General features: G+C 54.0%; 8 protein-coding genes and 1 pseudogene across 8 annotated transcripts; 3 read left to right on the plus strand and 6 right to left on the minus strand.

Annotated features, from left to right (window-relative positions):
• Positions 1–631: 631 nt before the first annotated feature.
• Positions 632–1,052, minus strand: ACA1_093670 (uncharacterized protein; the record flags this gene model as incomplete). The annotated part of the gene is made up of 1 exon (XM_004334786.1): positions 632–1,052. A coding segment is annotated over one exon (421 nt), but the record flags the coding sequence as incomplete, so codon positions are not given.
• Positions 1,053–1,746: 694 nt separating this feature from the next.
• On the minus strand, positions 1,747–2,573 carry ACA1_093680 (uncharacterized protein; the record flags this gene model as incomplete). The annotated part of the gene is made up of 4 exons (XM_004334787.1): positions 1,747–1,826; positions 1,919–2,015; positions 2,109–2,248; positions 2,381–2,573. The coding sequence occupies 4 exons, from the start codon at positions 2,571–2,573 to the stop codon at positions 1,747–1,749; spliced, it is 510 nt and encodes a 169-aa protein (XP_004334835.1).
• Positions 2,574–6,834: 4,261 nt separating this feature from the next.
• ACA1_093690 (uncharacterized protein) lies at positions 6,835–8,223 on the plus strand (the record flags this gene model as incomplete). The annotated part of the gene is made up of 1 exon (XM_004334788.1): positions 6,835–8,223. One exon carries the CDS (start codon positions 6,835–6,837, stop codon positions 8,221–8,223), a length of 1,389 nt encoding a protein of 462 aa, XP_004334836.1.
• Positions 8,224–8,637: 414 nt separating this feature from the next.
• Positions 8,638–10,047, plus strand: ACA1_093700 (endo1,3(4)-beta-glucanase, putative; the record flags this gene model as incomplete). Its single annotated transcript, XM_004334789.1, has 6 exons — positions 8,638–8,808; positions 8,913–9,135; positions 9,210–9,352; positions 9,441–9,571; positions 9,684–9,903; positions 9,988–10,047. The coding sequence occupies 6 exons, from the start codon at positions 8,638–8,640 to the stop codon at positions 10,045–10,047; spliced, it is 948 nt and encodes a 315-aa protein (XP_004334837.1).
• A 2,038-nt stretch (positions 10,048–12,085) lies between these two features.
• ACA1_093710 (RhoGEF domain containing protein) lies at positions 12,086–14,056 on the minus strand (the record flags this gene model as incomplete). The annotated part of the gene is made up of 8 exons (XM_004334790.1): positions 12,086–12,252; positions 12,332–12,436; positions 12,518–12,689; positions 12,761–12,872; positions 12,946–13,094; positions 13,169–13,276; positions 13,339–13,524; positions 13,619–14,056. The coding sequence occupies 8 exons, from the start codon at positions 14,054–14,056 to the stop codon at positions 12,086–12,088; spliced, it is 1,437 nt and encodes a 478-aa protein (XP_004334838.1).
• Positions 14,057–14,830: 774 nt separating this feature from the next.
• Positions 14,831–17,859, minus strand: ACA1_093720 (signal recognition particledocking protein; the record flags this gene model as incomplete). The annotated part of the gene is made up of 9 exons (XM_004334791.1): positions 14,831–15,139; positions 15,237–15,322; positions 15,506–15,641; positions 15,851–16,207; positions 16,529–16,638; positions 16,714–16,786; positions 16,873–17,048; positions 17,122–17,680; positions 17,746–17,859. 9 exons carry the CDS (start codon positions 17,857–17,859, stop codon positions 14,831–14,833), a joined length of 1,920 nt encoding a protein of 639 aa, XP_004334839.1.
• A 460-nt stretch (positions 17,860–18,319) lies between these two features.
• ACA1_093730 (RNA polymerase subunit) lies at positions 18,320–18,802 on the plus strand (the record flags this gene model as incomplete). Its single annotated transcript, XM_004334792.1, has 3 exons — positions 18,320–18,340; positions 18,422–18,549; positions 18,643–18,802. The coding sequence occupies 3 exons, from the start codon at positions 18,320–18,322 to the stop codon at positions 18,800–18,802; spliced, it is 309 nt and encodes a 102-aa protein (XP_004334840.1).
• Positions 18,803–19,092: 290 nt separating this feature from the next.
• On the minus strand, positions 19,093–21,566 carry ACA1_093740 (serine/threonine protein kinase; the record flags this gene model as incomplete). Its single annotated transcript, XM_004334793.1, has 10 exons — positions 19,093–19,317; positions 19,403–19,525; positions 19,646–19,786; positions 19,913–20,106; positions 20,195–20,324; positions 20,470–20,580; positions 20,678–20,751; positions 20,861–21,106; positions 21,218–21,452; positions 21,525–21,566. 10 exons carry the CDS (start codon positions 21,564–21,566, stop codon positions 19,093–19,095), a joined length of 1,521 nt encoding a protein of 506 aa, XP_004334841.1.
• Positions 21,567–21,696: 130 nt separating this feature from the next.
• ACA1_093750 overlaps positions 21,697–24,449 on the minus strand; it is an 8,974-nt pseudogene continuing 6,221 nt past the window's right edge.

Here is a 24,449-nt window from a genome sequence, read left to right on the forward strand (position 1 = left end):
ACATAAATGTTAAACACACAGCCATGTGTGCCAGTGATGGAGAGAGAGGCAGAGGTGGCAAGGGTCTGCTCCTTGGTTGGGTATGCAGGCGTGGGCGCAGGCACAGGGGCAGGCAAGGGCGCAGGCATGGGTGTGGGCATGGGTGCAGAGCTTGTCTTGGCATCTGTGGCAAATCTAATCAGTGTGTGGCATCTTCCCCCCCCCAGATTAATTGGTGGCATACATTGGGACTCAAGCAACACATTTTGTACAGAAGCAAGATTGGGTGCAGTGTTGGTGAGGTATGTGTTGAGACCAGTGTTGGTTGTGTGGTGTGTCTGCTCCTTTGCCTCCTTGATGACCCTGTGCTTTGCACCTTCAATGGCAGCAATAGCAGTGGCATGGCAAATGGAATTTGTCTTGTAATGTTCACAAGGATAGGAGAGATTAGGGATTGCATCAAGAATTGGTTCAAAGAGGCACTGTCCAATCATCATCTTCCCCATCAGCTGGTTTGTTAGCACCCCTATCTTGCTAAGGTTCCAGAAGAGATGGTCACCCAGCTCTTTTGAAGGGAGATGATCAAGGTGGAGGCTTACAATGCTAAGTGGGCAGTGGTAGAGTGCGTGTGGCTGAGTGGCAAGGCAGACACAGGCAAGTGGATCCGCCTTGGACTTTGTGCTCACATTTTTCTTGTATGTTCCCTGATGGATTTCGACCCACTGCTGCTCCTTGTTGATGACCACCTCACCAACAGTCTTCTTGATGGTCTTGCTGGAGTGGTGGTTGAGGAACCACAGGAGGATGAGGTAGAGTTTTGACTGGATGCTGGCAGGTGTGCTCAGAAGATTGTGGAAGGTGGTGTCAATCTCAGAATCCATCAGCTCAGGTGGCTTTGTCTCCTCCTTGTCAATCTTGTGCTTCCTGACCTTCTTTTGCATTCGCTTCACCACCACCTGGGTGTGAGGGAAGGCAGGGTCGCTGAGGATTGATTGCCACCCAAGTTGCTGCTGGAGGGCAGCAATGGCTGAGATCGCCACAATGATGCTTGATGGTGTTGGGTTGGCCAGCATCTACTGGAGATGGCAGGAGCAGTGGAGCCACTGGGAGAGGAAGCACAAGGAGAACCTCAGTGGGGAGTGGCTCAGCAACAAGCTCTCCTCTTGGCATTTCTGGATCTCCTCCATGCTGGGAATGTTGTCTTGCACATGCAGTGGGTTGCTGGCCTGGGTATACATACCCTGATGAGTCTGAACATGGTTGGTTGGTGGAAGGCTACTGCTTTGGCGATGCTTACATCTGGCCTTCTTTGTTGTTGTTGTTATGGTCCTTTGTGGGGTCCCATAGTTGTCCTGCAGCAATTGAAGGAGCTCTTTCTTCAGCTTGCTGCTTCTCCTTCTCCACATGCTCTTTGGCTTGCTTCTTCTCACTCTCCAGTTTGCATCATATCCCTTCACACCACCACCACTGCTGGAGTCTCTGTTATTCTTTCTGTTCTTCCTGGCAATCAACCATTCTAAAGCTGCACAGCATCTCCTCTTCTCTTGCTGCCATCTTAGCTCAAGCTTCTTGGTCTACTGACTTGGCCTTCAGCAATGGAGACAAGACCACTTTTCCTCTAAAACTTTTTGGCTGAAGTCTGCATTTTTCACTGTTGGACAACAAACAACCTGCATGCTTAGCATTTTTTTGAGGCTTCACCTGGTGCAAGGGGGGGGGCTCGCCCATACTGCATCCTTAAGGACATAACAGTGTTCAAATTAAATGTCAACTGGAGACTTGATTGGCTGAACAGTTGTCTTGGAGAGAGACTTGAGCAACCATGTGGAAGCTGTTCTCTAGGATCTCTGTTTGTGGATCCAGAGGTCAGAGCTGAGAGGTCAGTCCAACAACACGTCCAGCATGCAATGCAAGACCAAGCTCATGTGTGTGTGCGTACTGCTGAGTGAGTTCTGGAGGTGGGTCTTGATTTCATTCCACTCCTTGATGCCCTTCTTCACATTGAACATCTGGTACTCGCCCTTTTGGTTCTCCCACTGCAACACCACAACATGCCACACATCAATGGTATGGTGGTGTGTGAGGGGGGAAAACATGGTTTTGGATGTCAAGAGGGGGTGGGGTCATACATGTTCAGGGTGTTCAATGCCATCAAGCATGAGGGACACATGCATGTCACTGCCAGGGTTGGGGAGCATGGCATTCTCCACTTGCGCCTTGAGCTGCTCCAACTTGCACATCAGGTCCTCCCTCTCCTTGAGTGCTTGTGCTGTATTGGCAACACAAGTCAGAATGACACACATGCATGTTCAAGACACACCACACACAACACAACACAACACACAACAAGGGGCACTAACATGAGCATGTCTGTACCAATAAACCCAGCTGAATGGGTCACTGGAGAGCTGCTCTGGAGGTGGCCTATTGAAGAGAGAGACAAGATACTGGTAGGATTTCTTCATGGTCTGGGTATTGTTGAGCTCAGTGAGGGCAGAGAGGGTATCCTTGAGGATGGTGGTATCAAGCTGAGCCAGGAGAAGAGGAAGGGGAGAGTCAGAGGGACAGATGTTGAGGAAGGAGTAGGGACCCATCCAGGGTGAGGCAGAGGAATGGTAGTCCTTTATAAACATCGGAGATCAAGTGAAACATCTGCACATCATCTTCATGGCAGGAGAAGTGGAAGACATGAGGCCTGGAGGTGCCCTGAACACCACAGATATAGGGATCCATCCAGCATTTGATAGACCAGCACTTGAGAAGGAATATAGGCTCAGGGTGAAGGTGAGGTGCAGAATACCAGTCCTGCAGACCTTGCTTGAATGCCTTGACAGTCAGGACCTGTGGATTATACTTCATGCCAATCATGAAGGTTGAGAACATCTGGTCAATATCCTTGTGGGTGTGTCCCACAGGCAGGAAGGATATGGTGATTGATCAAAACACCTTGTTGAACACCAGCCAGTGGCAGTAGGCCTACTTGTTGTTATTCTCCTGGCTGCCGTTGTTGAACTGTAGGTAGAGAGTTGATGGATGTAGTCCTGCTGCAGGAACAGCCAATTGAAGGGTGAGGTGATGGTGCAGCAGAGACACTGCAAAGTTGGGACCACAGCTGAACTGGCCCTGGTGTAGGTACAGGGAGTGGTGGTGAAGGCGATGGTTGATAAATCCATGAATGCCAAGCTTGCAGAGGTCCTTCCACACGTTTTCTTGGTTCCTCCCAATTTAGTCTCTCTCCTGTCACTGTGATCAGAGTCTTGAGGGATGCTTCCACCATCTGTTGTGCTGAGTTGAATTTGATCCAGCTGTAGGAGAGGTTCTGCCTGTCCAAAGGGCTTCTCACAATTTCTGCTTCCTTGAAGCTTGCTTTCAGGAACAAGCAAAGGTTTGACAACTTCCATCTTTTCAGTGTGCCTTTCAGGTGGAGCTTGAACTCGATCTTCCTGATGTAGGACAAAGTGATGTTGGCTGGTCTGGTGTTGATGTTGATGAATTTCTTCACAATGTAGTTCTCCACATCCTCCACAGTGCAGAAGGAAACTGTGATGGAGCTGTTGGTCAATTTGGAAGATTTAATCAGTGAGTTTGCTTCTGTGTCAACAGTGTTGAGGGGGAGGTTGGGTGCATAGATGTATACAGTATGGGGGGTGTCAAAAGAGCAGTCAGACTGCTTTAGTTCTTGGATGGCCCACTCCTTCTTCACTCTTCTGATCACATTCATTCCTGCCACCCTTCCCTCTTCCAATGTGAACATGAAGATGGCTGATTGCTTGTGGGTTTGAGGGAAGAGTATGGTGATGTTGGTGTCTAGTGCACAGGTGGGGTTTAAGAAGGCTTGTACAGTCTGGAAATCCTCTTTGACATGCTCAGCAACAACTGTTACTGGGACAATGGGGTCTTCTTCATCAATCTTGGTACCTCCCCTGGACTTCACAATAACATTCCTGAGAACCACCAGTTCAATGGCCAACACCCTTGAGTTCCTGGAGATGTTCTAAACAAGGAGTCTACAGCCTGCACAATGTCTTCTTTGATTGTTGCATTCAGCTTCATGTTGCAGATTGAGGTTATTATCATGTCAATCAAGGTTAGGTTTGTAGGGGCTGGGTTGTTGTTTTCAGGTTGCCCCAGACTTCCAAAATTTGTCATTTCAGTTGCTTTTTCCTTGTCCTTGGCCTTGCAAGCCTTCTTTGTGATTGAGCTGGGCTTCTCAGGGGTCTTGCTTCAAGCAACTTAGGGCATTGTTGGGTTCCATTTCTGAAATTGTAATTTGTTTGTTTGGATTGATTAGCATCAACAATGTGCGCATTTGGGGTGGAGAAGCTAGTTCTCTGGTGTTGTTTTGCAATGGAATGAGATGAGATGCAGAAGCTTCCAGGGGCTATTCTCATTGGCAAGGAGGTTGAGAAGAGCTGTTATTTCCAGCACATTGGTCGTCAGGATGGAAAGCAGTCTGTGTGGTGAGACAGGTTAGTAATCACACACATGAGCCTTGTTTTGAGAGCAATGAATAATGTCATACCATGTCAATTTGGATTGGTGTAACCCAGCATCTGGTGCAGCCTGTGCTGATCCCAGTGGTGAGTAGATGGTAAGCATACCCTTCTTGCTAATCTTGTACTTGTTGCCTGCCAGGTGTGCTGTTCAGTTGAGAGGTGCTTGAGGATGTGAAGCAGAATTGGATTGGAAATGAATTCCTCAGGAGGCCAAGAAGTAAGAGATGAAGGGCACTGAGATGTGACAAATGGCCCCTCTGAATTGTGTGTGACAAGAATAAAAATTGACTTTTTGTCCAGGTAAATCCCAGCAGCTGTGATTTTTCCTTTTATGGTTTCTGTGTGCTAAAAAAAACGTGTGTAGTCATTGTGTACATGTATGCAATAAATTGTACCAAAACATGTACATGATAGAAATTGGTCATTCCAGACCTTGATCTGCATGAAATGGTGGAGTTAGTATGTGTATGGAATATGTGATTTTTTGTCACATATTTTTACACAATGAATGCATGTACCATTGAGCTGATGACCTTCTTCCACTCAATTGCTCACTCACCTTTTTTAGGGGTCCAGAACTTGTCAGTTTCAGGGTGTCACAGTGCTGGCAGTCCTTGTCATGCATGTGGTTCTGGCCCCATGTGAGGACATGAATGTTGTCTTCCAAGACCTTGTTCTGGATATGGAGAAATGGTATTAGTCAGAGCAGGGACATCAATAAAGTATCTTAGAAAAAGTTCAGGCATGCCATCTTTGAGGACACACTGAGAGGGAGGCAGCTCTTGAACAAGCAGACACTCCATCATAAGAACGCCCATCTTGTTCATTGATGTAGAGAGAACTCTGCATCCTCTGTGGTAACCAACTGGTGAGTGCTACTCTTGGTCATTCAGTTGATGTTGATTGTTACAGTGTTCATCTTCACATGATCTGCACAGAGGACACTATAATGGTTAACTTATCCTCCCCTCTCACCACCACATCTCTCAACTGCTCATGCATGGAGGCATCAGACACTCATGCCTGGTTTGTCCCACACTTATACTTGATTTTTCCTGTAATTCTTAACCCTTCTTAATCAAAATTATGATGCACCAAGAAAAATACTATTTATCATGACATCATGTAACATGTAGTATTAATTCCTATTTTATCATCACATGCACATACACAATGATTTAACTACATTTATGATATTTTCATTTTGCCACTTGTATGCACAGAGTCATCACATACACATATGCAATAACTATCCTGTCTGATATCACCTCTTTATTCTTACAGGCTTTATAACCCTTTTTTCAAAAACAGATACATCATCCCCAACACTCACTCCAGGAGTGATTCTGAGGATCATAGTGATCTCACCATGACACTGGTACTTGAGATTCCTGTATCCCTCATTCTGGATGTGTGTAGTGATGATACTGGTCACCTGGCTACATCCAGCCAGCAGATCATGGATTTGGTGGACTGCTGTGCACCACAGCCAGCAGCAAAAGTGCTTTCAACAGTTGAGGCATTGGACTTTAATCAGATCATCACAAGTCCCTGCTGTTCCACACTCTGTCTGCGCATGTTCAATGGATCACAGATACAAGCATGCTGCATCCAATATCTCAGCATGACCCAGGCAGCTTCATGCCAATGGCTGAGGACATTGATGGAGAACCAACCACTCCACTGTTGACTCTACCATTTATGTCATCAGGTATTGTCCATACAACAGCTCATTAGAGACAGCTTCCTCACTACACTGGTAGTGTGTTTGCAGGCAGGCGTTCATGCTTGCATATGGAATCTCTGAGAACAAAATGGCCAACTTCTCCACCATGGATACTCTTCAGACTGGAAGGACCTCCACTGATGCTAAGCTCAGGCCAGCACATGATAGAATATATTCTTATTAATCATGGGTGAAGTGCTGGGCGTTTAAGGCATCCAAGTATTTCTGGTAGAGGTGATCCTTGGTCATGATCATTGGCATGTAGATGGAGGTTGAGTTGGGAGCATGACAGCTGTACTGGAGTAAGGGAGAAGTTGAGCAAAACAGGTGATGAGTATCATGTACACATACATGATAAAATTTGGTGATTTATGGTAGCTGTGAGCATGATTAATGAGGATATTCTATCACATACACATACACAATAGATAAGGGGAGTAATACCATGTTGGTGTACATGGTTATCCATGTGCTGGCCTGAGCTGTAGCATCAGCGGAGGTATTGGTCTTTCTGTTGGTTCTGTAGCTGGCATCAGCATGAACCACAGGTAATAGATTGGATGGAAGCGGGAGCACGACGAGCGGAAGAAGCAGCGCAGCAAGATCGTGTACGAGGCGGCCAAAAAGAAGGGCATGGGCGACCTGGGCAACGGTGAGACCGCCTGCCTCGACAACTTCACCCCCTTTGGCTGCGCCTCGCCCACCATCGCCCAGACGCGCCAGCACGTCCTCCACCGCCGGCCGCCGCCCTCGCCTTCCCCATCGGCGGCTGGTTCGCCCCTACCTTGCCGTTCGGCCGTGCCGCCCAGCCCTGGCTCGCCTCTGGCCGCGCCCGTCTCAGCGTCGTCGCCCGTGGCCTCGCCGCTCGCATCCGCTCGCTACCCCCAGTCGTCGTCGTCGTCATCCTCGTCGGCGCCGACGTCGCGCTTCATTCCCGCCACGCCCTCCAACTCCGCGCCCGCCTCGCCACTTCCGTCGATGTCGCCGACCCGCGAGAAATTGAGCAAGCTGCGTGATGTCATCATCAAGCGGAAGGACATGCTGATGCGCTCGAAGGGCAAGGAGGAGTCTTCAGAGTCCGATGGCGACGATGACAATGGCGACGATGGCGCACACCACGCTTCGCTCATAATAGGCGAAGCACGTGACGTGCCGACTGCAACCGTGGCCGCGACGGTGTCCAGGTCGACCATTGTCGTGGGTCGTGTCGACCCCAGAGTGGCCCCGGAGCCCCAGCGAGCGCGAGCAACGTCCAAGCCAACGCCGCCGCTTCCTCCGCCGCGTCGGGTGCTGTCCAGCGACAACGAGGCGCCATCGCGCCCGGCCATCCCGCCGCTACCGCTGCTCCTCCGTGACCACCCGGCCTGGCAGGCCCGCGAAGAGGCCAAGGCCAAGACGAGGTCCACGCCCGGCCCCGCCTGCGAGACGTCGCCTCGCACCGAGCGACCGCCCGTTCCGCCGTTCCCCGCCTACCTGCACAACAACAACAACGACATCAACGAAGGCGAGAGTGCCTCCACCAAGGTCCAGCAGAAGGTGACGACGGCGGCGGGTGTGAGCGCGATCGCTGCGCCGATGTCGCCGCCACCACCCGCACGCCCGCCGCGTCCGACGCGGCTGCAGGCCACGGCCAAGCAGCGCAGCTACTACCCGACATCGCACCGCGACCGACAGCTGGAGGTCTCCGAGCAGCTGGCGCGCTGGAATCAGTTCTACAACAGCACCTCGCGCAAGGTCCGCGACAACAACACGGAAGAAGGCGACGACGATGACGACTCGGCGGTCTCATCACCCGGGACCCGAGGCGTGGCGAGCCCGAAGCCACCAAGCACGCGCCCGCCGCCGGTGCCGCCCGCGCGCCAGACCGTCGGCGTGCCGTCGCCCACGTCATGTCCGGCCGCGATCCAGTCGTCTACTCCGTCTCCGTCGTCGTCTACTTCATCCTCGCCAACGGGATCCGCGTCGCACCCACTACGAGACCTCCAAAAACCTGAGGACGCCGAGACCACCTCCGCTCCTTGATCCACCACCATCACCATCTAACCCTCTCAATTTCTTCCATCTTCCATCTTCTCATAATCAAATGCTGACATGTATAAAGACAACATATCCCATATCCCACCCCTACTTTCTCTCACCACTGGAATGTTGAGTGTGTAGGACAATGTTGACAGTCTGTCCCTGATGGAATGAGGCAGGAAGGAAGAAGGAGATGGTCCTATACTCCTGGGTTTGGCAGGTGGTGTGCTGGGAGAAAGCCTTTGCCCTGGATCTGGGGATTGAGGCTCCTCCAATCCGCGTTGGCGCAACACCCTTAATTTGACGGTGTGGCACGCTACAGACAACAACCCAAGCACACACCAACTGGGAACACACATCATTATCTTAACCACCAACCCAACCAACCAACACCACACCAACCCGATCTTCATCAAGATGAAGCCCACCGCTGGCCTTCTGTGCTCTTCGTTGCTGATCGTGCTCGCCTTGGCCTGCACCGCACAGGGTGCTGGGTACTCCCTCACGTGGGAGGCCAAGGGCTCCACCTTCTTCGACAAGTTCAACTTCATCACCTACAACGACCCCTCGCTTGGCTTCGTCAACTACGTCAACCGCACTTACGCCCAAGGCACGCACCCCAACATATCTACATGAACATGTTGATATGTCGGCATGTTGGGATCTAACAACCCAAACGACACACAGCCAAGGGTTACATCTCGGTCAAAGCCAATGGGCAGGTGAAGCTCAAGCCCGACACCAGCAATGTGGTGGCGGCCGGGGCGCGCGGCCGCGATTCGGTGCGCCTCGAGTCCAAGACGCTGTTCAACGGAGGCGTCTTCGTGGCCGACGTGGCCCACATGCCCACCGGCTGCGGCACCTGGCCCGCCTGGTGGACCTACGGACCCAGCTGGCCTACCAACGGCGAGATCGGTACCGTGTGTGTCGTGAGTGTCGTGTGTCGTGCGTGAGGAATGCGTGGCCGGCTGACTTGTGCGCACACACAGACATCATCGAGGGGGTGAACAGAGACACGGTCAATGCTGCGACTCTCCACACCAGCGCCGGGTGTGACATGACCAGCGTCAACCAGACGCAGCTCATGACCGGGACATTCCTGGAGCCCAACTGCGACACCACCGCCGGCAATGTACGGGCGGCTCGCCAGTCCCTCTGTCTCTTCGCACACCGCTCATGAGTGATGATGATGGTGGTGATGGTGGTTTCGGTCCGTGCAGGGATGCGGCGTTGATGCGTCGGCCAACTCGTACGGCGCCCCATTCAACACCGCGGGCGGCGGCGTCTACGCGCTCGAGTGGACCACGTGGCGGATTCGCGTGTGGTACTTTAACCGCACGCGCATTCCAGCGTACGCCAGCCTCCCCCCCGCCTCCCCCCACCACCGCTCTGACCCTCGTGTGTCGTCTGGTGTCGTCTGGTGTCGTGTGGTGTCGTGTGGTGTCGTGTGTGGGGTGGGTTAGGGACATCACGGCGGGCAATCCCAACCCGGCGGCGTGGGGCAAGCCCTTCGCCTACTTCGCCCTGGGCACCAACTGCCCGGCGTCGCACTTCCGCAACCATACGATGACCATCAACCTAACCTTCTGCGGTGCCTGGGCCGGCAACTCGTGGGTGTGGGGGTCCGACTCGGTCTGCGCCGCCAAGGGCACCTGCGTGGACTTTGTGCGCAAAAACCCATCGGTACCCGCCCATCATCTCTTCTTTCCCACACCGCTCCGTCAACAACCAACACCAATCATCTGCGCATGTGTGGTGTGGTGTCAGGCATTCACCGAGGCCTATTGGCTGTTCAATTCAGTGCGTGCTTACCAGTGGGCCAACTAAACACATGAGAGACTGAGGCCATAGGCATTGGCCCTTCTCTGCTCCAGACTGTACTTCAATAAGTGTATTGACTGGTCGGAAGCGTAGTGGGCGCGGCGGTGAGGGGAGCCTCGTTAAAAACCTCTCTCAGGCGTAGAGAGGAAAAGAGTGCCCCTCTGGTGTGAGTGATCGTCTTGATGGTCGTGTGGTATCGGGTCGGTTCGTGGTCATCGTCAGTCGGCTGCGGTTCTGTCGGGAGGTGCGCTACCCTCCTAGGCGCCAGCTACTGCTGGCACTTTGGGGGTTGCGCTGTGCAACGTATGTTAGTCCCAGGTCACTGAGTAGGTTACATCGCGATAGCCACATTTGGTGGCTGGCGGTGAGGAGTACTATTTGGATGTCTGGGTTCTTTTTCATTTTGTCGTTAATATGACTGTACACATGCTGGAGCTCCACACTTTCTTTTGTGTATATGAGATTTACAATGTTGTAGAGAGTGTCTGTGTTTGGGACCATGTGGCCTGGTGGTGGTCCTGCTGCTTGTGCCTTGCTGATAGCTCCTATTGCATATTGGCTGTCTGTGAATATTCTTATTTTTATTGTTTTTGTTTGTCTGTGCTAGAACCCTGTTCAATGCTGTACAGTTTGGCATTGTTGTTGGTTTGTTCTTGTGGTGTGTGAAGGGAGATCATGACTAGTGGTTTAGTGTTGAATGCTATGCTGCTGCCTGTGTTTCCTTCTTGGAGTGACCTGTTGGTAGAGATATCCATGCTCTTGTAGTTTTTGAGTGCCTTTGTGGGTTTGGGTGGAGGTGGGGTTGTTTCTCTGTGAAGTACAGTGAAACACTGGGAAGATGATGGTCATGTTGCACTCCTTGGCTGCTGCCACAAATGATGCTATTGTGGGTAATACCAAGTGTTCATGAAAAAGGGTCAGTGACTCTTTTTTTAAGGTCAAAATGCACTTTTCTGTATGGAAAACTGTGCAAAAGTGCCATTTTTTCAGCTTTTTATGTGCAGATTGGGCCATCTCATGGGGTTGAGGGAGCTGCTTCATGGCTGTGTGCATGCTGCACCAACCGTGGCACAGTGTGTGAATGGTGAGTCTATCATGTGTGTTGGTTGTGGCATACTTCAGGGTACCATCTGTGTTGACACCAAGCTGATTCTCATTTGTAATTTCTGGGGTGCAGTATGTGCCTGAGATTAAGCACATGCTGCTATCTCTGCTTCCCTCAGTGACAAGGGGCTCAGCATCCTGTGGGACCTGATTCATGGCTTCCAGTTCTTTGATGGTGGCGCTCTTCTCATTCACAAGGGCAATCTACTCATTGCTCCAATGCCACTACCCCTACATCTGACATTGCATTTGCTATACTCAATCTTGACATTTGACATCATAACCTTGGTCATGCAATGGGTGATGAGCATCAGATCAGAGAAAATAGAGTTTGAGGTGACCACCAGTGCCAACTCATGGGTGAGGGCCTCAGACTCAAGAGGCTCTGCAGGCATAAGACTAGTGTTGCAGCTGGGTGGCATGGTATTTGATGAGCCAGCTGATGAGATGTTGGTGAGGAAGGGCATTGGATTGAATGGCTGGACTGGCTCCTAGGGTGCAGGGGCTGATTCCACACTTGTTGAAAATGACATTGCATGTGTGCATTGCACAGCCAGTGGCCATAATGGGAACATGGTAGATAGACAAGGAGTACCCTTGATCTCTCCCAGCCAAAGAAGATCCCAGACCTGGCCACAGACTTAAGACTTGCTGACTGTAAGCCCCTCTGCTCTCCACTTCCCGCAGGCTGCAACCTCTCAGTTGTTGAAGTGACATTGTGCCTCCAGCTCCACTTCAGGCGAATTGTGGGATGTCTTCTCTACATTGCTCTGTTGACTTGACCAGACATTCTGTTTGCAGTCATCTACCTCTCCAGGTTTCTATGTGGGCATGACAACAGGCACTATGAAGCTGTTGGACACATTGTTGCCTACCTTGTTGGCATGGCCAAACTGACCATTCACTACCAGCATTCCTCTGATCACACAGTCACTCTAGCTCAATTGAACTCCCAGATATCGATCCACCGCGCCTTGTCCTTGAGGCTGCCGGCGCAGAGCGTGCGGTACGAGGAGCTGTTGGCGAGGTCGTAGGTGTAGGCGCGGTCCCTCTCCTTGGTCTTGCCCACCTTGCCCTTGCCCGCCGACACCATCTGCAGCAGCGGCACTGCAATTAAACGTCAGCACGAGAAAAGGCCAGGCCAAGAAAACTATGCGCGCGTCGAGATTGGCGGGAGGGGGCGTACGAGAGGAGTCGGAGATGTCCTTGAAGACTACCTCGTGCAGGAGGAAATACTGTTTGAAGGCGTAGAGCGGACCCTGCAGCCGAACGCTCGCTCTGGCCGTGGCGGCTATGGGTGGACGCGCACTTGCATTAGCGTGCGCACACGGATAAGCTTTGCTGGGAGGCGGGTAGGTAAGTGGGTGCCTACCAGTTTTGTTTGCGTGCTGGATCTTGGCGGCGGCGCCCTTGAGCGGCTCGCAGACCAGGAGGCAGTCGCTGAACAGGAAGAGCTGCAGCGTCTTGTCGACTTGCCTCTTTTTGTTGAGCTCGGTGAAGGCGGCCTCGCCCACGAACGACCGCTTCGGATTGATCAGCTCCAACTGTAGAGCGGTGCGCGTGTGAGTTAGCACCAGTGCGTCAGCTGCGCAAGGCCACACATGAGCTCGCGTACGTTTTGAAGACCCTGGATAGTGTGTCGCAGCTCGATGATCTTGGCGATGGAGTAGGCCCTCTCCGTCGCGTCGTTGACGTGCTCAGCGATGGCTAGCAGCTTCTCCAGCGCCCTACACGGTCCATGGGGTGAATACGGCCGTCTGTGTGTGCAACAGGTCTATCTAGAACGTGTGGGCGGCGTACAGTTCCACGCTTGCTCGGTCCTTGTGAGCGTCGGGCGTGTGCTTGAGCAGCTCCTGCAGCAGCAACGGGTACTGGCAGATGCGCTGCACCGGCTTGATCAAGAACGACTTGAGGTCCAGCTTGCGGCACTGCGGCTTGTTTTGCGCTTTCTGCATTACGGAAAGAGAGGAGGGGAAAGATCAACAAATGCACGCTCGCTGTGCGCACTAACAGTGCCACGTACGAGTATGAAGGTCTGGAACGTGGCGTTGGTGGCTTTGTTGCGTCGGATGGCGCGGAGTGCTTCGGCTTGCCGCGAGCAGAAGGTCCCGTACAGCTTCAAGTAGTCGGTCTAGTGTGGTAGAAGCAGTTAGCAGAAGAGCCGGTACGCAGTACTTCAGGTGGGCAACGTACGTGTTCGAGGAAGAGGTCGCCCATGCATACATCTTCGTCGGGAAGACCTTGGCAGGCGTTGACCCTAACTTGCAGCGCGTCGAGGAGAGACTTGTTGATCGAGAGCAGCGTGGGAAGAGTGGAGAAGATGAGCCCCAGCTCCGTATCGGGCAGTATTCGCCCCTTCCTCAACGGCTGCAGGTAAAGCTGTTGTGCACCAATTATTAGCGAAACGTAGCGCTTCATCTTCAATCGCTATTTACGAGTAGCGATGTGACCAGGTATGTGGAAGAGGGCGTACGTTGTTAAGAATCTCCAAGTCGCGGTAGTAGTCCTTCTCGGTCTCAACGATTTCTACGAGAACGTTCATCCTCCTTTTGGCTCGGGCCAGCTCGGGATCATCGATCTGGCTTCCTTCGCCTGGCCGTGGTGTAAGCCCCGGCTCGCACTCCTCATCCACATCTTCATCTTCTTCGACTCCCTGCTGAGAGCTTGTCTGTCCTTCGGTTGTGTTTTCGAGATGTTTGCCGGCTGTGGCGAGCGACTTCGCTTTTCCCGCCTTTTCCCACTCCTCTTCGTCTTCGACCCAGGCCTCTCCGCTCTCCTGCTCCTCCATCTGCTTGAGCTTCTCCACGATGTCGTCGAATCGGAGGGTGATCATCCTGCCCGAGGTCTTCGACGTGAGGCAGCGCTTCTCTTCTCCCGGCGCGTGCACGGCGATCGGTATTACCGTCTCCATCTTGTGAGGTGATTTTTGTAAATATGCTGTGGTCGTTGTTGCTTGTCTAGACTCGCCGAGTAGTACAGAAAGACTCAACAAATCGAACGAGTAGTAGATAATGAGGGAAAAAGATCTAGAATGATGAATGAAAATGATCAAACTCTACTGACTTCTCGTTGCATTCGTTGAGCGTGTGGGCAAGAGAGGACAGTGAAGAAGCACTTGCCGCAGGCCCCAAACGATACACTATGCGGCACCCACCACCGACGAGATAGGCCAATGCCCGACGCGTAGTACGGCCGACACTCTCCGTGGAAGGGGCGTGGTCGCACCACACGCGGCCAAATTAATGTATCACGGAGTCTGACCCACGTTGAAATCCTCGTAATATCCCCCCACAGTAGGCGCGTCCCACGGTGCCATCGTTAGGGCGACCGCAGCCTCGCACGACCGCATGAAGTGGTTCCCTGCAGTTGTCGCAGGAGCTCGCTTCCTCTCCGGTCTCCCCGACCTCGTTCGTCGTTCTCTGATCAAGCAAGCCCGCCAAGTCCAACAGTCGAAACGGTCGTCACGACAGGTGGCTCGTGTCGTGCATGTTGACCTTCGTGTGTGCGCACCCAACGGGCAGATACAAAGCACTTCCTCAAACAGCACGCACAGGACGGAGATGGTGGTGATGAAGAGGACAATGTAAAACGAGGAAGCTACATGTAAACACTCTCAAATGTGTTATTTGAGCGAACGAAGGATTATGAACATGAGAGGCTTGGGGGGGGAGAGCGACAACGGGACTTAGTCGAGGAGCGCGCGGATGACGGTGCTGACGTTCATCCGCTTGATGTCGCCGTACTTCTGGCCGGTGCCGACGAACACGATGGGCTGGCCCGTGGTGTAGACCATGGAGATGGCCGCGCCCACCTTGTCGTCGATGGTGTCAAACTTGGTGAGGATGATGCCGTCGATCTGTCGCGGCTGGGCCACGTTCGAGGGCACAAAGTCCGACAGCGCCAGGTTGAAGCCGCGGAGCTGGTCCACCGCCTCGTTACCCACCAAGGCCTCGCCCACGAACAGGATCAAGTCGGGGTTGTTGGTGTAGACGAGCTGGAGAACCACATCATCGAAGAGAGAGAGAGAGAGAGTCAGCACCATCAACGAATGACGTGGAGGGAAGGTCGTCAGGTGGGTAGGTCGGGCGCACCTTGGCGAGAGCTTGCATGAGACGTCGGTTGTCCTGCATTCTGCCTGCTGTATCGATCAACACCACGTCCATTCCCTTCTGTTTGGCTGTGGGTGTGTGAAAGCGTGGGTCAGCATGTGCGGCGCATTTGGTGTGATGTTGAATGAATAGGTAGTGAACAGGGAAAGGCGTCATAATAAGGACGGTTTGTTGTCATAAAAGATCCAAAAGTGATACTGATCTAATAAATCATCGCCTTCGTCATTGAGAGAAAGAGAGTTGAGGAGTACCTTCGTAGATGCCGTGCTGGGCCACGAGTGCCGGATCCTTCTCGTAGCCTCGCTCGAAGAGGGGCACATTCAGGTTGCGCGAGTGCACTCGCAGCTGCTCCACGGCTCCAGACCTGAAGGTGTCGCAAGCAGTGATCTGAACACAAAGCAGACGAGTAGCGTGAGCAAGTCGTCACAGAGACCACACTAAAGTCGTCGAGAGGGCAATGAAAAAACGGTGGTTTCAGATTTAAAAAGCTCGATTGTGTTAATCCACATGAATTGTCGGATAGAATGCTCATCATGTACACACCGCAAAAGAAAAGAGAAACTGCTGCTGCAGACATTGAGAGGCGGGCGACGTACCATGACGTTGAGCTTGTTCTGCAGCAGGTAGTTGCACACCTTGGAAAGGTTGGTCGACTTGCCCACGCCGTTGACGCCCACGAAGGCGATGGTGTAGGGGCGGCCCTCCTTCTTGACTCGCGCCACCTCTTGCAGGATCTCGAGCCGCGACTTGGGCGTGAGAATGCGAGTGAGGGCCTCCTCGAGCGTCGTTCGCACGGCAGAGCGCACGCGCGAGAACGAGGACATCGTCTTGCCCTCGAGCGACGTGCACACGGACTCTACCAACTCGTCGGCGATCTCCGAGGCGACGTTCTTCGCGATCAGCGTCTCCCTGAACTTGCCCAAAACAGGCATGAGCTCCTCCCGTTTGAGAACCTGCGGGCCAACACGGACGCACAAAGGTTAGCGTCACACTGTGGGGTGTAGCAGTGAACATGTGACGAGTATATGGATGTAATGTGGTGATTGACTGTGCAAGAGCTCGTAGACCGAATGGGTCATTATAACCGATTGGTGGATTGTCCTCGCTGGTGGTTGATGTAGCAAACCCCTCAAGAGTGTTTAGCGTAAAGGAGGGAAACAGCGAGCAAGAGAGTGGGTTGCTCTCTACCTACTGGCAGTATTTGCATATTGTGTGTGCGAGCGCGCGGTGATGGCATGAAACGTGCAAAAGAAGAGAAAGACGGAGGTGGTTACCCTGTTGGTGAGCCCGGAGAAAATAGAGCCGATGCTCCACGAGCTGCCGGACTTGGTCTGAGTGCCCTCATCCTCGTCATCGTCTTCTTCATCCACCGGGCTGCGCTTGTCTGTGTAACGGACAATTTAAAAGAGTATGAGCAACGCGAGAACGAAACGGTGTGTATCGTGTGAAGGCTGCGCACTCTTGAAAAAGGCGTCCCAGTCGTCGGCGTTGATGGGTTCGCTCGCATCGCCGTACTTGTCGCTGGCCTCAAACTGTGGACACAGCAAGAACAACAACCACGTTAGCACGAGAAGATGCTCATGAGCGGGGGACGCAGCAAAGCGAGATCAATAAGCACCTCTTGCTGGCCACTCTTCTCTGAGTAATCGATCTTGCCGGGGCCATCTTCCTCCCATTTGCGCGCCACCTTACCCTTCTTCTTGGTGTCAGCGGCCGCAGGAGGAGCCGCGGCAGGAACCTTCGGCTTGGGACCCTTCCGCATCGGACCGGGCGCGCCACGACCACGACCCACCGCTGTACCGATCAAAGGACAAAATTCGTAAGAATCGAAATGTAAAATCGTAGCAAGTAGCGAGCAATGAATTACCTTTCTTCTTGAGCAGCGCAGCTCTGTTGGCCATGATGGTGGCTTCGGGATCAGCAGCGGCAGACGCGCTCTCGCCAGTCGCCGAGGCATCTTCGGCTCCCGTGCCTTCATCGTCGCCTGTTTGCTCTACTTCCTCCTCCACCATCTTGTCGTCGGCTTCTCCCTCATCACCCTTGCTCTTCTTCGATGCCTTTTCCTTCTTTTCGCCCTTGGCCTTGGTGCTCTCGACCACCTCCTTGCCCCTCTTCGTGTCCTCAAAGCGGCGTTGCGCGCCTCGGGCCTGCTTGGCCTCCTGCGCCTTGGTCTCGCACTGCAGGCGAATGCGCTCGAATGGCTTGTCGAATGCCAGAGGCCCGCTCAGATTAATTGTCTTGGCCCTGACAGCATCGCCGAAGAGAGAGCAGAACTTCTTCTTCACCAGCTCCAGCATTTCCTCGATGTAGAGCAGCTGAAGGATCTTCTGGTAGACTGCCACGAAGACCAGCTCGAGATCGTTGTGGAAGGTCCATTCGATCTTGTAGCTGCCGGCGATGAAAGATTTCTCGGCACCCTTACGCTCCTGCAGGAGGATGTCAGTGGCCATTTTATAAAATTAATACACAATTAATTAATTCAAGGACGAACCTCGAGCAGAACAGTCTGGATGAGGTCATCGATGGGGTTGCCGACCAGGTTCGTGAAGCTCTCACTCCAGAGCACGATACCGCCCTTGGTGAAAACTGCTATCTTGTCCAGCATCTTGGCTGCTCGTGAGCTGTAGGTGCGAATCTAGATCTGATCAATCACTTGTGCGAGTCGCTCGTGTCACGACGGACTTTCGTTTGCCGTCGACGACGAAAAGCAACAGAAAGGCTGGCGGTGCGTCGGTGTGGGCAGCTGCGACTGTGCGCCAGGTGGTGGTGCTCCTCAGGAAGCGAGGATGACGATACGGTCGGAGGTGCCGCAGAGAAGGGACGGAAGGGTGAGTGTCATACTGGTGTGCGAGCGTGAAGGAGAGAGAAGCACCCGCTGCAGCTCCGCTTATGTGGCGGCAGTGGTTGCGGACTTGGCAAACACCGCTTGGTCAACCCAAGTCAAGGCCATATGTGCAGTAATCGTGCAGCATCGGCACTTCCATTTTCTTCTTTTTCTCTTCTCTTTTAATTGGAGAATCGATAAAGGCATCCCATCGATTGATCAGGATCTGCACGCACAAGAGATGGAAATCGACCACGACGGGGTGAGCCCTTTGTTCCTTCGCCTGCATTCGTTGCGTCGGCCTCGTGGACTAATCGAATTCAATTTGCGGGGGGGGGAGTAGGAAGAGGAGGGATTCCAGGCGCTGCCCTCTGGTGAGCGTGTTGAACCGCCCAAGGAGCGCAAGACCACCCGGTACATGACCAAGTACGAACGCGCCCGCGTCCTTGGCACCCGTGCCCTGCAAATCAGGTACGATTTAATTTTGGCCATTTACGGGGCGAGATGAATGGAGATGGAATTCCCGCTCGTCTGATCCCGCCGTCACGTTTTTGTGCCAAACAGTATGAATGCGCCCATCATGGTGGAGCTGGAGGGAGAGACGGATCCACTTGAGATCGCCCAGAAGGAGCTTCGCGAACGTAAGATCCCCATCATCATCCGACGCTACCTGCCCGATGGCAGTTTCGAGGATTGGAGTATTGATGAGCTGGTGGTCGATTAAACCAAACCCTCGTTGTGCATTCTCTCATCCTGACGCGTGGTCGCCGCCGTCTATCGTCTGTTCATGTCTCCAGCCACAGCCTTCCAGAAAGAACACCCCTGGCTCGTGCAGTTGCACCTCAACAACGTTGGTCGGATGGAGTCGTGGGTGGTGTATTTACAAACATGCGCCGCGCGAAGAGAAGAGAGAAGCTGCACCCACAAAGAGAAAGAGGCGATCATGAAAGAACGAAAGCGACGAAAGAGAGCCGCAGCTGGCGGGGCAGGTGCCGAGCGTAGCGAGCTTTGTTTCTAGAAGTCCCAATCGGGGTCCTCGTCGGCGGGGTTGAGGTTGGACTGCCTGCTGCGGAGGGCGGCGATGATGAGGGAAAGCGAGGCGAAGCCGATGAAGACCCACGTGGCAAAGTAGCAGATGACGCCGAAGAAGGGCATGCGCATGAAGATGCGGTGGATCATGGTCCCGATCGCCGTCATCTTGCACAACTCGGTGGGCGCCGCCAACGAACAATCTTGCTCCTGTTGATGGCGACGACAACGACGATGAGCACACCCACGCCATGAAAGGAGAGAAGAAGAAAAAGAAGAAGAGGCTCCAGCGTACCGCGCCGGCTTCGTCCCTGTAGGTCTGAGAACCGTAGGACGCGTACTGGGGGAAGAGGGTGAGGATCTCGAGGTTGAAGGCCACCAGGGACAGCATCATGATGAGCGTGGCCAGCAGCAGACCCTAAAGACAGAACACGCAAAAGAAAAAGAATGAAAACGAAAGACACATGTATGAGTTTGTGAGAATCCAATTCACACAGGTGGCGAACCCACGAGAAGAAGAAGAAGAGGAGTTGATTACCTGAGGGCGAGTGGCGCGCGCCTTGATGCGGTAGAGCAGGATCCACAGGGCACGGATGCCGATCGAAGTGACGCCCGACAGCGTGGTGAAGAAGATGTACATCACCACGAGGCCCACCACAATGTAGTCCATGGGGAAATACTGCATTATTTCACACACAACACGCAACACACGCAGCGCACACGAGGATCAGCGAGTCTTGCCTCATTGCATGAGAGAGTGGGCGGCACTGATTGGGGGGAGGAGCAGTGCCTTGGAGATGACGACCAGGAGGGCGTCGAGAGGGTTCCACCTCTTGGGGTTGGTGAGCACGTAGCCGCACGAGAAACCGCACTCCGAGTTGAGCAGCTTGTCGATGTTGGTGAGGACCATCGACACGAGCAGCACCACCGTCACGATGAAGAAGAAGAACCCGAAGAGGAAGAAGAAGGGACGCAGGCAGCCGTAGAGCCTGTTGCAGCCTGGACAAGAGAACAGGAAAGAAACGACGAGCGAGCGGTCAGCACCTGTCGCACACACCGCACACGCACATGAACAAAAGGGCTGTACCCTTGCCGGCGACGTGCAGCTGCTGCGCGTGGGTGTTGAGCTTCCGCTCCTTGTCCCTCAGCAGCGAGAGGGAGGCCTCGTCCCTCCTCGACATGGCCGCACCAGCGCCCATGTACTTGGATTGCAGGGCCTTTATCGAAGCGCAGACGCGATCAGTGATCATACGAGGATGCAACACACGACACCCAATCCACAGCACGCATGCCACGCGCATACAATCCACAATGCAACACACGCGTTTGCAAGGCAGATAAGGGTCGGGGGGGGGGGTATACCCTGCGCCTCTCCTGGGTGACGACGAGATCAGCGTCCACCTCTCCGGCCTCCTCGCTGACGTCCTTCGCGCCCTTCATGAAGCCCACCGGGAACGACGCAAAGCCGTAGCCCTACGATAACACACAACACACAACACAACACAGGCGGTGAGCGAGAGTCGAGTCCGCAGATGACGTGTACACTCGAGAGACAGCACACGGGGCGTACGGTGTAGATGAGCCAGGTCACCAACCCGAGCAGACCAGCACAGGCGAAGGCAAAGTTCATCACGGCCTCTCCCCCTACACGCACGCGTCGGTGATGATGAAGAAGAGGAAGAGGAGGGGTACAGAGTGAGTCGAGGATTGACCAAGCGATGGAGAGGTGGATGGGGTGGTAGTGCAGCCGTACGGTTCTCGGTGTCGATGATCTTCTCGACGTACTTCTTGTAGTCCTTGTCCTCGGTCGAGGGCGAGCCGCCTTGCACGAAGAGGCCGATGACGAGGATGATCACGGCCGCGAGCACGAGGAAGATGGTGTACTTGCAGCCCGCGAAGACGCGGCGGCAGAAGCTCACGTTCTCGCCGAACTCCTCGTAGAAGAAGTAGGTGAAGGGGATAACCACGAAGATGGCGCCCAGGATGCAACCGTAGAGCACTGCACCAGGCGTGCGCGATCAAAAAAGCGCATGGGAGGAAGAAATCAATGAGCATGTGAATTGATGAAAGGGAAAAAACAATGCTAATGGGAATCTCGCCTAGAAGGTACCATAGTACAGGATCTGCACGACGTCGAACATGGTGTTCCTGGTCTCCTCGGACATGCTCGTGTCGGAAACGACGTAGATATCGATGGGGATGAGGCCCAAGCAGAGCATGATGAGGCAGAGGCCCACCACAGTCACGAACTTGGGCAGCTTCGAATCGGCGCTCTCCTCCCTCGCGCGGGAGAGCTTCGGGTCAGAAAGATACACGACGATGCCATAGTTGAAGATGAGGATGCCCTGCAAGATGTAAAATGGTAACAATTAGGCCATTATCAAGAAATGGCAAGTGCTTTCGAAGATGGAGCGAACCAAGATGACAGCAGCAAAGATAATCCACGCGATGGCGATCATTTCGCGACCTGGAGCACGCCCGCAACACTTCTGCTTCTATTTCAGACTGTTGTATTTTGTTGTTTTTTCTTTTTTTCTTTTTGCGTTAGTTGTATTTTTTTAATTTTATTTTTATGACTCCCCTCCTTGTTCAACCCAAGAGCCGCATTTCCAGAGCGGACCTGACGAGTTGGACCAGATGGGGAACGTCGACCTTGTAGTCGAGGCCGCCCGACCCTTCCATGATACCTGCGCACGGCCAGTGACCACGCATCAGTACAAACCTGCGCGCACCTACACTTCCCACTCAACTGTGCTCACCTTCTTTTGTGAAATTTGCAACCACGCCGTGGTAGGCCGACCCCAGGCGCGCAGTGGTCACCATGTTCTGTTCATAGCCTCCCACGAACTGTTTGTCGTCAAACGAGTCAGATCAACAGTCGTGTGCGGTGGCGTGTGCGGTGCGTGTGGGCGCGTGCGATGGTGCGTGAGTAAACCAAGTATGCAAGGACGATATCAACGATACCTCAACAACGTGGGCTCCGGGCCTTGTGGCCGCCAAAAATACGAACCCTGTGGTGGTGGTGGTGGTGGTGGTGGTGGTGGTGGGCACTCTAGAAGTTAGATCTGGGCAGCGATCGCGGCAGTGTAGGTGAAGTGCAGCCAGCCACGTACCTGCGCCGTGGGGTCCGATCACGAAGTCGGCCTGCGCGAAGAGCTCCAAGGTCTCGCGCAGAGGCGTTGTGGGGAAGTGCTCCCTGTAGTTCAATTTAACATACCTCTCTCCCGTTCGCTCGCCGCTTTCGCTCTTCGTCTTCGTTCTTTTCAGCAGCTCGGCGGGGAAAGTGGTGGCCAGGTCGACCAGTGCGGCCTTCATTTGCTCGTAGTTGACGATGAGGCGGCCTCGCCAGTGGTTGGTCCGCACGCTGACCACAATGTTGACCTCGAGCGGGTGGTCAGCCGAGTAGCCCGGGACCGGCGCCAGGGCCGGAACGCCGAAGAAGGCCTCAACCGCGCCGCGCATGGCCGGGTCGAGCAGGGAGCTCCAGGGCCGATGGCCGGGGATGGCCAGAAGGCTCCACATGCCGCTGCGCAGCTGCTGGGCGAAGCCCAGGGCCGAGGTCTCGTGGCGGGACAGCTCCGGGACGTAGTAGATCACGTCGGCCTTGACGCCCACGTCATCTCCGCCCGTCGAAAAAATGATCCGTGATCTTCACACCGCACGACACACAGAGACTATAAGACTCACACAAGATGAGAGCGAAGGAGGAAGGGGCGTTACTTGGAGATGTTGCAGAGCTGGAGGAAGTGGTCGCCGAAGCTGCCGTCCCAATCGTGGGGGTTGGGAGAACCGAAGAGGAAGATGTGGATGTCGGGGTGCTGCTGGAGGTAGGGCAGCAGGGCGAAGAGGCGGTAGTACTGGTCCTGCACCATGTGATAGAACATATCCTGGTGCAGGTGGTAGACGACCGCCACCTCCCGCACCTCCACCAGCTGTGGAATTGCCTCCCTATTGCACGCCAAATACTTCACAAAATAAAAATAAATAAGAATTGTCAAATAACAACAAATTTAATTTGGATAGAATAAATAAATAAGAACAAAAAAAAACACAAATGTCAACAAAATTGTCGTGTAGTACCACCTACCTGGTACGTGGAGGGGAATCCGGCCTCGTTGGCGTCGCGGTTGAGAGTCTCCTCGACAAAGGCACCGGGGATGAAGACGTCGCGGGAGATGATGCTGCCGCGCGCGGTCACGAAGCCGTCCAGCACCACGCCCACCTGCGCGAGGCCAGCGTTGTCGGGCATCTTGCGCAGCCGCTTGACCTCCTCCTCCCGGCCCTCCGCCGCGGCGTTCATGACCGATCGCTCGGCGTAGTGGTGGCGCACGGCCTCGGCCGAGGGCACGAAGTCCGGCGGGACGTAGGTGAGGTCGTAGAGCTCCGTCAGCGATCGGTCGGTCCAGAGCGCGCAGGCCGGGTCGAAGTGGTCGCAGGTGAGCACCTGGAGGCCATCGGCCGAAATCGTCGGCGAAACCTCCTTGTCGAAGAGCCACGCCAGGCTGCGTGTCTGATCCGACTGTGTGAATGACACGACACGACACACGGTACGGCATACGACACGACACGACACGACACGACACGACACGACACGACACACGATGCACACGACACACACAAAACAAGAAAAGGTGGCGGAGTTTAACATTTCCGCGGCCGGTGCCTGGCACTCGGAGGCGCGTGTGTGTTAAGCTAAAGTTGTGGTGGTCGTTCAGTACCCACTGGCGAGGCTTCGGGGCGGCCTCGAGCCGTGTGTTGGCGGAGCTGCCGCCGCACAGCACCTCAACACGCGACGGCTGCGCGACAGACTTAGATGAAGTTGAGTTTGGGCGGGCTGGGGTGGCAAACCTTGGTCTGGGTGTAGTTACGGTGAGCGGCGAGAAGGGCCTCGTGGGTGCGGCTCAGTGCCGATAGTGGTGGTTGCGAGTGCGACTTGGTGGTGGTGGCGGGTGGTGATGGTGGCGAGTGTGAAGTGGAGGGTCGCCGGGCGGCGGGTTCTGTATCGGGCGCGGAGGAAGTGGGAGAGGGAGGTGGTGGTGCAGGTGGTGCGGCGCGGTCGAGGCTGGTGAGGTACTCTTTGAAGAGCTTCTGGGAATCTCCCAGTTGGGTGTGCCAGCCGTAGAACCAGGCCGAGTACACGAAGATGCCACCGCCGAACAGCAGCACGAGCAGAACCAGGCGAGAAAGTCGGCCGCGCAACCACATCTCCTTCTCCTCGTTCTTCTTCACCCCAGCAACAGCTTGTTTGGGCCTTCGTCTCGCGAAAAGAACGAATTTGTTTTACTGCAGTAATGAATAAATAAATAAATAATAATTCCGCGGAAACTGCGTCCGACGCGAGT

Source organism: Acanthamoeba castellanii (assembly GCF_000313135.1).
Source record: "Acanthamoeba castellanii str. Neff unplaced genomic scaffold scf7180000084645, whole genome shotgun sequence".
NCBI classification, from domain to species: Eukaryota; Discosea; order Longamoebia; family Acanthamoebidae; genus Acanthamoeba; species Acanthamoeba castellanii.